The sequence below is a fragment of the Enhydra lutris genome, unplaced genomic scaffold (assembly GCF_002288905.1).
Source record: "Enhydra lutris kenyoni isolate GAN:26980312 unplaced genomic scaffold, ASM228890v2 scaffoldscaffold63, whole genome shotgun sequence".
Classification (NCBI taxonomy): Eukaryota; Metazoa; Chordata; class Mammalia; order Carnivora; family Mustelidae; genus Enhydra; species Enhydra lutris.
In genome coordinates this window covers 4,321,011-4,334,447 of record NW_019154147.1, presented here as the reverse complement: position 1 = coordinate 4,334,447, position 13,437 = coordinate 4,321,011, and the positions used below count along the sequence as shown (strand labels likewise).

Sequence of the window (13,437 nt, the reverse complement as noted above, 5' to 3'; positions counted from 1 at the left end):
GAGGAAGCAGGCTCCCTGCCAAGCAGAGAGCCCAACGCGGGGCTCGATCTCAGGACCCCGAGATCATGACCCGAGCCGAAGATAGAGGCTTAACCCACTGAGCCACCCAGGTGCCCCATAGGGTTTATTTTTAAAAAGCAGGGCCTAGCAAAGTATTCCTTGAGAACTGTTAGATTAACTCCACACTCCACCTCTAAATGTTCACCAAGGCCAACACTAGTATAACTATTAAATATAATGTGACATTAGTGTCATTTTTGGGCATATTAAAACCTTGGAGAAGTGTACAGATATATTCTAGCAGTAGGAAATAAATCACCGTGTTCATGTTATTATAAAATACAAATATGGACATATACTAAGTTTGTTTAGGTTTTATTCCTTTGTTGATGCTTATATTTAATTTTTTTAACTGCTTACAGTCTACAGGTCATCATCATCACCATCATTGTGGCTGGCCATTAGTTGAGCACTTATTATGTGACAGATCTTTAACACAAGTTATTTCATTTAATCTTTACAATTACATCAAGCTGTAAAGTAGGTGTTATCAGCCTCATCATTATCAGACAAGCAAGGTGCATACAGATACAAAATGTCAGTGTCAGGACTCAAACCCAAGGCTGTCTAAAGTCTCACCGGTGATTGTTTTTAAAAACAAGAAACCAAGATAAAGTTTTTAAAATCTGGATATTTTTAGGGCACCTGGGTAGCTCAGTCAAAGTGACTGCCCTTGGCTCAGGCCATGATCCTGGAGTCTCAGTATCGGGTCCCACATCAGGAGTCTGCTTCTCCATTTGACCCTCTCCCCTCACATGCTCTCTCTCTCTCTCTCAAATAAATAAAATCTTAAAAAACAAACAAACAAAAAAAAACCTGGATATTTTTAAGTGGAGGGAAAAAAACCCTCTCATTTTCTGATTTAGTTACCTCTACTTAAAATAGGAATGAAGGGGAGTGCCTGGGCAGCTCAGTCGGTTAAGCAGCCAGCTCCTGATTTAACCTAATGTCATGATTTCAGGGTCCTGGGATCGAGCCCCACGTAGGGCAATGCCCTTGGCAAGAAGTCTACCTGAGGATTCTTTCTTTCCTTCTCCCTCTGCCCATCCCCCTGCTCATGTGAACACGCTTTCTCTCTCTAATATAGATAAATCTTGGAGCACATGGCTGGTGTAGTCTGTTAAGCAGCCAACTCTTGATTTGCCTCAGGTCATGATCTCAAGGTCCTAGAATCAAACTCCAAATTGGGCTCCATGTTCAGTGTGGAGTCTGCTTAGGATTCTCTCTCTCTCTCTGTCTCTCTCCCTTTGCCCCTCTTGCTCGTGCTCTCTCTAAAATAATTCATTAAAAATAAATAAATAAATAAATAAATCTTTAAATAAAATAAAATAGGAATGAAGGGCATTTAGCTAGCTCAGTCAGTACAATATGCAAATCTTAACCTCAGGGTCGTGAGTTCAAGCCCCATGTTGGGCAGAGAGCTTACTTACATCTAAAAAAGCTACTGTCATCAAGATAGTCTGATACTGGGGTAAAATAGAAAAATGAACAATGGAACAAAACAGAGTCCCGAAATAGGAATCAGATCTCTAAAAATAAATAAGTAAAATAAAATAGGAATGAAAAGGTTGGATCTGTCATCAACTCCAACTGATCTTGCTTTAAGTGGGCCCAGAAAACTCTACTCTAGTACTTTTGGACTCAGTACTATAGTGAGGGGACTTATGAGGAAAAGTCTCCACAGTGGGAATAGAAAGGTTAATAGCACATACCTCCTAGTTGCAAAGAACTGAAATCCAGGAGCCACTTTCAGACAGTCACCTCGGCCAGGAATCAAGAGCTCTCCATTCTCCAAAAGAGGGATCAGCACGGAAACCTAAACCACAAAACCTCACTGATAAAACTATTAAGGCAGAAATAACAACAACAAAAAAACCCAAAATACATTCTTTCTCCAAATGATGAGCACATCCTTATAGGAAACCTTAGTTCTCATACCATGAACTGGGATCAAAAAGCAGATGGGAATGTCTGATCCACCTGCACTTCAACAGTACAATTTATTCATTCAACATTCACTAAGTGCCTACTAAGGATTAGAACCAAGCCAGACACTAAAACTCCAGATATGACCGAGGCTTTACAGCCTACCATCTGAAAGAATAGCCATGAAAACCACCATACGGCATGATCAGTGTGACCCCAGAGGTGACTGGAGTCAGAATGAAATGGTGTTAAGAAGCAGGGCACGGAATCCACCTCAGAAGTGATGACATTCAGAGTCTTAAATATGAGCAGGAATTAGGTCTCATGGGAGAGAAATAGCATATATACTCCAGGCAAAAAGTATTCAAATGGATAAAAATCTATGTTCCTAAGAGCACGGCATGAGAGGAGTTGTTAGGGCAGAGTATGTATATGAAATAGTGAAAAACTACAAAATGTAGAGATAAATGATTAAGGGTCTGCTGTGCTGAGCTAAGGAGTCTGAATTCTCTCATGAAAGATATTAAGAGGATTTTAGCCTGGGGGGAAATACTATAATTTTCATTTTAGAAAATCAACTGCACGACAACATGGAATATAAACTGCAAGGGGGCTAGCCTACAGGAAAGAGGCAAAAACAAAGACAGGATGGTTGTATAGATAGATGTTTGGCTTGCAGGAAAGGAAAACAAAAGAAAACAAAAAGAAGACACTAGTCAGGTAACAAAGCAACATGGCTACGTAGATGGATAAAAGTAAACCCTGTACTAAGGCAGTGGGATAGAAAAGAATAAAATAAAGAGATAAAAAAAAAGTACCAAGCAATATAAGACTAAATGAATAAGAGACTAGAAAGAGAAATCAAACTTCTAGCTTGCTAACTATAGCAGAAAAGGCTGTTCTGAGAAAGAGCAGTTAAGTTCCATTTGGACATCTTGAACTTCCACCAGCTAAGGGACAAAATGGAGAAATTTTTCAAGGGTGGGCTAAGCATATAGATACAGGGAACATGAGTTTGCAGAGGAAGCTTAAAAAGAAAAAACAAAGTAAGAGGACCAAAGAGTCAAGGAAGAGGGTTCTAAAATATCAGACAATTTTGTTAAGCATTATTATTTCACACATGGCTAGAAGCTGAAAGGAAAGCCCAAAATAATGTAGGAGCAACTCCAAATAACTCCAAAACCTGAAACTACAGAAAATCATCCTGAGATCTGTAAAAGCTACCTTAAAATAATAAAGGGCTAACTATTAGCTGAGAAATTCTAAAACAACAAAACAATAATCAAGGGATCTAGGCATGTTTTAAAGTAAACACAACCTCACTATAATGATATTGAAGTTTAAACGTAATCAAATGAACAACATACCCTTTGTATGAACAGAACAAATATATGAACAGAAGGGGAATGGTCTACACAAAATGAGACTCAATGCAGAAGAATTTTCTGATGTTTACCAAACACTGCCAAAGGGAGAGCAAGATACAAACTGTCAGTTTGGTCTCAAATCTGGATCTGATCATCAAAAAATGTAATTAACTACAGGACAGCAAAAGATCCCTAGGCTACATCATGGCTTGGATGGAATATCTCTTATGTTCTCCTACCTTGTTTGGCTCTAATTCTACAATCCATAATACTAATGACTTCCTAGGTATCCCATTACCTGAAAAAACTGCCCCAGTGAAGAGAGCACTAGAATGGAAAGCCTCAGTTTGGGTGTGGAAAGGGGGGGAAAAGATGAAAAAGAAAAAAGAAAAGAAAGTAAAAGGCCTCAACAAATACTTGGCCTTGTGGTTTATATTTCGGTTTTATTTTTAAGTCTCATTAGTAGGAGTCAGCCTTGGCTCTGGGCTTATTAAGAAAACTGGGTTTCCAGCCCTTTATATAAAACTGAGCATTATGACCCTAGAAATGATATGCCAACTAGACTCAAAAAGTGGGGGGGCTTAGGGGGAACCCTAGAACATGGTAATTAAACTGTGAGGCCCTGTCTGAGCCAATAATCCTATTACATCTTTACCAGATTCTAAAATCATCACAATACACATGAATTTATAGCCACTCTTTCCTTAAACCTACACACACACTCTCTCATTATTCTTATCCAAGAGAGGAAAGTCTTATGCAGGTACTTTAGGGTTCATGGTAAAATTAATTAATTAATTAATTTTAAAAAATTAAAACCAATCTCAAGAAAATCTTCCCAAAAGAAAAAACTTTCATTCTGCAATACATCTTTTTGTCATACTTTACAGAATATGGAGGAAACATGGACTGCTTGCATAGCTATTTTGATACACTAGAAAAATATTCAAAACGAAAATAAACTGGATGTATAATGAAACAAAGACAAACATGCTCTTATTATTATCCTCTCTTCCTTCATGTGTCCTCAGCCTGCTGCTCTACCAATGCCACAGCTGGGAAGAAGGATCTCAAAATTTTCGATGTATCTCTAACATGGGTAAGATGTTTCCCACAAGGCCTATTCTTGGAAAGGTTATGAGACTGATCACATATTCAACTAAAGGAGAAAAAAACTACAATGAAATTGATTGATCACATATCCAACTATGGTAGTTCCTGGTTATCCACAAAGGCTACTTCCAAGACCCGCAGTGGATGTCTGAAACTATGGATAACACAGAACCCTATATATACTATGCTTTTTCCTATACATACATACCTATAATAAAGTTTACCTTATAAATTAGCAAGGTAAGAGATTAACAACAATAAATAATAAAATAGAATAATTGTAACAATATACTATGATAAAAGTTATGTGAATGTGGTCTCTTTCTCAAAGTATCTTATTGTACTGTACTCACCCTTCCTGTGGAGATGTGAGATGATAAAATCCCTACATGACAAGATAAAGTGAGATGAGTAACTGTAACATTGTGATATAGTGTTAGGCTACTATTGACCTTCTGATGATACATCAGGAGGATCCTCTGCTTCAGGATGAGTAACCATGGGTAACAGAATGGCAGATAAGGGAGGACTACTGTACTCAACCAAAACAGCACCAGCAGAACTTTACCAATTTATCTATCAAACAGAAGACCAGATAAGTAAATCATACCTCAAACCAGATAGGTAGGTAATCATGAATGAGCTTCTCCGAAAATATACCATCTCTAATCAAACACCTACGTTATTTTTTTTTTAAGATTTTATTTATTTATATGAGTGAGAGAATGAGAGAGCACAAGCAGAGGAGGGGACAGAGGGAGAAAAAGAAGGAGACTCCCCCCTGAGCAGAGAGCCCCACATGGGGCTCGATCCCAGGACCCTAGGATCATGATCTGAGCCACCCAGGTACCGTAAACACCTATGTTGTTTACATTATCTCCCCAAATCACTATTAACAACATGCTCTTCAAAGATAGGAAATCAGGGGCACCTAGGTGGCTTAGTCCGTTAAGTCTCTGCCTTCAGCTCAGATCACGATCCCAGGACTCGGGATCGAGCCCCATGTAGGACTCCCTTTTCCCTCTCCTTCTGCCTTTCTTCCCCCAGTGCTCTCTCTTGCTCAAATAAATAAATAAAAATCTTTAGGAAAAAAAAAGATAGGAAATCAGCAAATAATTAGTGAAATGACATACCACGTCTAAGGGAGCATAGTCAATATCCTCCAGAAGGATCCAGTGTCCCTTTGTGGCTGCCTGGGTGAGAGTACCAGGTTGCCACACAAACTCTCCTGGGACATCTGTGCAGCGATACATTCCCAGCAGCATCTGCAGGAAGAGGACAAAGTATTACTGAACCCACACATCTGAGATGCCAATGCCACATCTTTTAACTAATTCTTTTATTAAACTTCTATACAGATATAAGCAGGCACTTAATGTTTTTGCACCTTGGTCCCATCAGTTACAAGGAAGACCAGTAACTATTTCCATCTTCCCTTAGCAAAAAGAGTACTTTAATTCAAACATCTGTAAGCATGTGAACCCACCAAAATTTGCTGTATCTTAATTACCTTACTGTCGGTCTGATCTCCAAGCTGGACTTTAAGAAGTTGAGGGGGCTTCTGTCTACCTGTCATTGCACCTAAGTGTTCAACTAAGGAAGTTTTGCCACATCCTATTGGTCCTTCCAACAACACAGCATTCTGAGAAGCCACTGCCATAGCCAGTGTCTGAAGATTTCTGCAGACTGAATCAACCAGCACATAAGACCTAAAGGCCAGCTCCTGTTCACGAGAAGAATTCCTAGTACTAGCCTAAGGAGACAAGTGAAAAATAAAAGGCATGTCAACAGTCTTTCCTCCAAAGGGCACAAGTTAATTTCTACAATGCTTCCACTGACCTTTACATAAACCCTAAATAAATTAGTAGCACCAGAACTATAATATTAATAGGTATGTTATACAAAATAAACATCTTTTTCCTTTTGGCAGAATTTGCTAGCAAACTTAAGGAAAGTTTCCCAAAGTTTGAGAAGCCAAAAAAGTTGACACACAAAGGATGGAGGCAAACCTCATCTCATGACTGAATTTTTATTAGTTTTTCTTCCTTTCACCACATTCTAGGATTTTGTATCTAAGATCAAGAATGCACATGATATATTTATATCAGGAAAATATGGACACTCAAAGGATACTCTATTACAAAATTGTTATTTTTTCAGGTATAATAAAGAATAATGGATTTTTTAAGGTTATTTTCTTTTATACATATATACTGAAATATTTAGGCATGAAATGATGTGATATATGGGAGTTGCTTCAAATAACGTTTTAGAGAGAGTATGCAGAACTATAAATGATCACGAATTTATAATTACTGAAACTAAGTGATGGGTACATGGAGATTCGTCACACCACTGTTTCTATTTTAAAACATATTTCACATTTTCCATAACAGAAAGTGAAAAATAATAATGTTCCCAATATGTTTAATGGGTATAGAGTTTGAACTCTACCCATTTTTCAAGATGAAAAGTTCTGGAGTTTGTTTACAAAACAATGTGAATATAGTTAACACCACTGAAGAGTACATTTAAAACTGTTTAAGAATGGTTGGGGCGTCTGGCTGGCTCAGTCAGTAGAGTATGTGGTTCTTAATCTCAGGGTTGTGAGTTTGAGCCTCACATCGGGAGCACAGTTTATGTAAATTTTTAAAAAAAAAAGAAAGAAAGAAAGTTGAAGACAGTAAATGTTGTATTTTACTGCATTAAAAAAAAATTTCAGGGGCGCCTGGGTGGCTCAGTGGGTTAAGCCGCTGCCTTCGGCTCGGGTCATGATCTCAGGGTCCTGGGATCGAGTCCCACATCGGGCTCTCTGCTTGGCAGGGAGCCTGCTTCCCTCCCTCTCTCTGCCTGCTTCTCTGTCTACTTGTGATCTCTCTCTGTCAAATAAATAAATAAAAATCTTAAAAAAAAAAAAAAAAATTTTCAGGGCACCCGGGTGGCTCAGTCAGTTAAGCATCTGCCTCCAGCTCAGGTCACAATCCCGGAGTCCTGGGATCAAGTCCTGCATCAGAGTTCCTACTCAGTAGGGAATCTGCTTCTCCCTCTCCTTCTCCCTTTCCCCCAGCTCATGCTCTCTCTCTCAAATAAATGAATAAAATTTTTTAAAAAATTGTCTTTCAAGGGGCACCTGGGTGGCTCAGTGGGTTAAAGCCTCTGCCTTCAGCTCGGGTCATGATCTCAGGGTCCTGGGATCGGCCCCGCATCAGGCTCTCTGCTCAGCAGGGAGCCTGCTTCCCTCTCACTCTTTGCCTGCCTCTCTGCCTACTTGTGATCTCTGTCTGTCAAATAAATAATAAAATCTTAAAAAAAAAAAAAAAAGAAAAGAAAAAACTGTCTTTCAAATAACAATGCACCTAATATAACATAGAGAAAAAGATCTTTTAGAAAATTGGGATTTTAAGAACTTCTAAGGAATAATAACTTCTCAAACATGGCCAGTCCCCTATAGATATGTGAGGACAAAATGAGATTCGGGACTGGAAGTTTTTTGTTTTGCTTTTTTTTTTTTTTTTTTAGATTTTATTTATTTGAGAGAGAGAGCACAAGCAGGGGAAGAGACAGAGGGATAAGCAGACTCCCCGCTGGGCATGGAGTGATACATAGGGCTGGATCCCGGGACCCTGAGATCCTGACCTGAGCCAAAGTCAAATGCTTAACCACTTAACTGACTGAGCCATCCAGATGCCCCAGGGCTGGAAGCTTGAACTCTGTAGGGCTGTTACTCTCAACAATTTAGCAGGCCAAAGCATCATTCTGTACTTCTGCCCCAGTGCCTCATCACTGCTACTCAACATCAGGGCCACCCCAACTGGAATCCTTCCCTGTGTTAAAATTCTAATGCTCAGAACCTAATCTATGTTAAGAGAGTAGTTGGGGTTGGGAGATTCTTAGTGACCAAAGGGAAAGACAAGGGCCTCTGGAACTGCTGGTGTCCTATTACTGGTTACATAGATATTTTCAGTTTATGAATGATCACTGAGCTGCACATTTAAGATGCACATTTTTAACACATATTATGCTTTATTATTTTTTTATTTTTTCCTTTATTTCATTTTTTTGAAGGTATTATTTATTCATTTAACAGAAAGAGATCACAGTACGCAGAGAAAGAGGGGAAAGCAGGCTCCCCGGGCAGAGAACCCGACACGGGGCTCAATCCCAGGACCCTGGGATCACGACCTGAGCCAAAGGCAGAGGCCTTAACCCACTGAGCCATCCAGGTGCCCCCACATATTATGCTTTTTAAAATTTTTATTATTTTTTAAGGTTATTTATTTGAAGTGATCGCTGCACCTAACGTGGGGCTCAAACTCATGACCCCAAGATCAAGAGCCACATGCTCTTCCAACTAAGCCAGCCAGGCACCCCTTATTATGATTTTTTTTTAATTGTACTGCCTAGTGGACAAACTAATGGTTCAAGTAATGACTTAGGACATCATCCAAAAAGAAAACTGGGTGAATCCAACCATCATATAAAGTGATAACTGACTGAAGACAGCTGGGGAAAAACAGACTGGCTCTCAACAGTTTCAGATTATAGAGCTAGATTATAATCTATAAACCTTTCAAAACTGTGGGTCTGGAGTTACATTCTTGGAAAAAGCTCATTTCATACGGCAGGGGGAAGTTCACTACAGTTACTAGCCTCCCACACAATGAGAAAAAGAATGTTATGACAGAAAGAAGTTGCTGGGAGTTTTACTTGGGCCTAGTCCTGTCTCTGTCAAAGGGGAGCCCAAAGGTCTCCAGACTAGTCATTCTACCTTTGTTTCACATAAATATGGTATCACATCCATGTGCTACACAATGTCACAGAGAGATATATGGAAGAGCTCTGCTGAAATTAAAAGCCTCACACGGGGATCATTAGAGTTTCTAATTTAACACCAAACAGAAACAAAGGAAATATCAGAGAAGAGGGCCCTGGGTAAATTTTTCTTAATCTCTTCCGAATACTTCTGTAAATGGAACAGCAATCTGGCAAACTCAATTTGACTCACACCAATAACACAGAGCCCAGCCAAGGAGGAAAGAACACTTGGTGTTTAAGAAGGGGAAGGGGACATACACCCTACTGATGCCAACATACCTGCTCTCCAGGGACTGGTGGCTGCCCAGGCAGCACCACACCACAGACAGCAGTCACCCTGGAAGAGAGGTCAGCTGAAACAAGATGTCCCTGTAAGTACTGCAGCTCCTTCTCCTTACGCCAAAGGGAGGTTTCTGGATTAGCCAAAACCAAGGCCTTCTCCAAGTCCTGCAGCTGGGCCTCTTCTAGTAACCTGTGGAAAATGAGGATTTCATCAATTACTTTAATGCACAGCAAAGCCCCATCAAGATCTCTGGGAATCCTCCTTCTTACCTCAATCTGAAATGGATCAGTTCCTCACTATTAAAAATCTTCTTAAGGAATGATAACTTGTGCTCTTCATTCATACAGGTGACCAAAGCAAGACAATTGGCTGTGTACCTGGAGAAAATCAAAGTATAAAACCTCAGGACAAGCAGCTGAGTCTCAAGAATAAAGAAAATTTCTTAGCTAACCAAACACTAAAAAAGGAAATCTTAAAGGGTGCCTGATTGGCTCAGTTGGTAGAGCATGCAACTCTTGATCCCAGAGTGGGGAGTTCGAGCTCCATGCTGGATGTAAAGATTACTTAACTAAATAAATAAACAAACTCTTAAAAAAGAAAAGGAAATCTTACAGAATTACTATAATACATTTGAGAGTAGAAAATGCAAATCAGGCATAATGAATTCACTTGACAAAACCTGAAAAAGATGGAGCTCCACTAATATCATCTCATTTTCCACTAAAGGGACACATGACTAAGGAAATAAGAATGCAAAAGGCACCAGCACAAAAATAACCCATTTTACATAGCTTTCTTTCCCTCTTCATGCACAGAACTCTACACTCCCTCTGTGATCCCCACACTTGAAACACAAGAAAAGTCCAATAGCTACATACCAGCGGACCAAGGTGTCATGGCTTCTAAGCAGAGGGACACACACACTCCAGTCCCAGAGCTCCCGGAACACAAACTGCTCTTGCTGCAGAAACTTGTAGGCTGCTTCCATTAGGTCCCGGAGCTTCATCCGCCTGCGCCCATAGCGGACTGGATTAGCATCTGAACTCTCTAGGAAGAGTCTTTGAAAGACTGGAGAAGTGTCCTTAAAATACCTCAAGGCAAACCTTCAGAAAGAGAGAGATTATTTTTATTTGTTGGTGAGGATATCAAAGTATACACATCTCCACTTTGAGACAGGACAGCAGAATATAACAGGAATTTCCAAGGGTCTGAAAGCAAAGAGACAAATACTGAAGCTACCTAGTCCTAAGATGGTATCCTGTTTAAGTTCCTGAACCAGGACCATGGCATGAGATATCTAAGAGAATACGGAAACCAGGAATTTCTCATCCCAAGTGTTTTCTACTGAAAATACACTCATCTTCAACAAACATTTACTGATCTCTCACTAGCAGCCAGACACTGTGTTAAGTACCAGGGGTACAAAACTGGACTGCCCCAGTATCAAGGAAGATAGTCACCTACAGAAACAAAAAGAGGCACATGAAAAAAGATTCATCTAAAACTAGGGGAGTCCAGAAGAGACACTTTGGTTGTATCTGAAGGGATAATAGATTTTCATGAAACACAGAAGGAAGGAAAGTAGGATCACAAAGAAGGACAAATAGCTTCAGACAGGGGGCCCGCTGGGTGGCTCAGTCAGTAAACTCTCCAACTCTTGGTTCAGGCTCAGATCATCATCTCAAGGACGTGAGACTGAGCCCTGCAACAGGCCTCAAGCTCAGCACAGAGTCTGCTTGGGATTCTTTCCCTCTCCCTCCCTTCCTACCCCTCCCTGTATTCTCTCTCTCTCAGTCTCTCTCTCTAATAAATAAAAAAAAAATTGGAAGGAAGGAAGGAAAGAAGGATGGATGGATCACACAGTTCATTACATATTCTGGATATTAATCCCCTATTAAACACATAACACATAATTTACAAATATTTTCTCCCAATCTGTAGGTTGCCTCTACATCCTTGTTTCCTTTGCTGTGCATCAGTTTTTAGTTTGATGTTCCATTTGTCTATTTTTGCTTTTGTTGTTTGTGCTTTTGGTATCATCCAAAAAAATCACTGCCAAATCTAGCATTATGAAGCAATCTCTTCAGCCTGTTCCTGAGTTGCGTCCCTTTATAACAACTTGGTATACTAGTGGTCAGTAACAGAATCCCCAGGAACCCATTGGGAATGCAAAAGAGCAGTCGCAGGGGTCATTTGAATTTGTTTACCAGAGCAACTTGTAGCACCAAGGAGATATACCCCAGATTACTGGCTCAATAAATCCCCAAATATAAAAACTTCAGTTGGGGAATAATGAGAATTCAAGAGATGGGTGGGAAACCTTGGACTTCTACAAGCAAGCCAGGCAAACAGGAATACAGGCTTGGTAAATTAACACTTGTGATATTCTGAATGAGACTGGACAAATGAAACTTAGAAGATTCAGCTCCTGCTCAGAAGAGACCTGGCAGAACAAGAAAGAAAAAGAGATTTGGGAGGAAATACACTAAAACTACTAATAACAGCTATCCCTAAAATGTAGGATTTCAGGGTGAAGAAGACTTCTGCTTTTTATAATTCTGTATTATAAGTTAAATATATCACTTTTCTTTTAAGATTTTATTTATTTATTTGACAGGCAGAGATCACAAGTAAGCAGAGAGGCAGGCAGAGACAGAAAGAGAGGGAAGCAGGCTCCCTGCTGAGCAACAGCCCAATGTGGGGCTCGATCCCAGAACCCTAAGATCATGACCTGAGCTGAAGGCAGAGGCTTTAACCCACTGAGCCACCCAGGCCCCCCATCACTTTTCTCTTAATTAAGAGAAAAAACAGGACATATTTTTCTTCACAAGGATGCTGTCAGAATAAGTATAATAATTCTTTGGTGGAGAGAAGCTGACATTCAACTAGCTCAGGGACAGCTTATGTTGGCAGCACATGTGGGATAGGTGGGCAGTAACAAGCAAGCAGGCAGGTAAGCAGTAACCAAGTGGTCAACCTGTTCCACGGGGTCTTTGAGAAAGATCGGGCGAAATGAGCAGAGTGCACCGGCAATGACCTTACATTTGTGTGCAAATGGGGGAAGCAAATTGTGGTCCACTCGAAGTATACAAAAGGGAGACTGGTCAATATACTCTGCCAAACTTACTTGACTACATTACCCTTTTCTCTAGAGACCCATCATTTTCAGGAAGTGCTCTAAAATTCTGATCTAAGCAATGATGGATGGACCAATAAAGCCTTTTTAGCCAGAGAATAACATTTTTTTTTTTTTTTTTACCCTAGAGAATATTCAAAGACTGAGGAAAGGATCTCTTTCCTGGAGTAAGAAAGAGTCAGAAGGTCCAAAATGCAACAAGGGGGGCGCCCGGGTGGCTCAGTGGGTTAAGCCTCTGCCTTCGGATCAGGTCATGATTTCAGGGTCCTGGGATGGAGCCCTGCATCAGGCTCTCTGCTCAGCAGGAAGCCTGCTTTCCCCCCTCCCCCCGCGCCTGCCTCTCTGCCTACTTGAGATCTCTGTGTGTCAAATAAATAAATAAAATCTTAAAAAAGTGCGACAAGGAATACCATCCAGTTAAACATCTAATCTTGGATGAGCCACTCACTTGGGCAACTCATCATAGTTTTCCTAGCATCTAGAAATAAGACCTGTGGTCCAGTTCTGGCTCTGACATTTAGGACAATTTAGTTAACCTCTCTAAAGATTTTAAAAATAAGATTTCACAATGACATTACTGAAGATGTTACAATATAAAGATTAAAGGTCACCTGACTGGCTCAGCTGGAAGAACATAAGACTCTTGATCTCGGGGTTGTGAGTTCAAGCCCCACACTGAGTGCAGAAAGAAAAAAAATAAAATAAATAAACTTAAGGGAAAAAAAAAAGAGGAAGTG

General features: G+C 40.1%; 1 protein-coding gene across 3 annotated transcripts in view; it reads right to left on the bottom strand.

Annotated features, from left to right (window-relative positions):
• Nucleotides 1–13,437, bottom strand: part of LOC111158834 (midasin AAA ATPase 1) — a 168,551-nt gene that overhangs the window by 140,569 nt on the left and 14,545 nt on the right. For all 3 annotated transcript variants that reach the window (XM_022521117.1, XM_022521118.1, XM_022521119.1), the window contains 6 exons: nt 10,443–10,667; nt 9,834–9,941; nt 9,561–9,753; nt 5,977–6,219; nt 5,600–5,731; nt 1,773–1,876 (listed from right to left, as the gene is read on the bottom strand). In XM_022521117.1, coding sequence (XP_022376825.1) covers nt 1,773–1,876; nt 5,600–5,731; nt 5,977–6,219; nt 9,561–9,753; nt 9,834–9,941; nt 10,443–10,667 — 1,005 coding nt within the window. The remainder of the gene's footprint in view (nt 1–1,772; nt 1,877–5,599; nt 5,732–5,976; nt 6,220–9,560; nt 9,754–9,833; nt 9,942–10,442; nt 10,668–13,437) is intronic.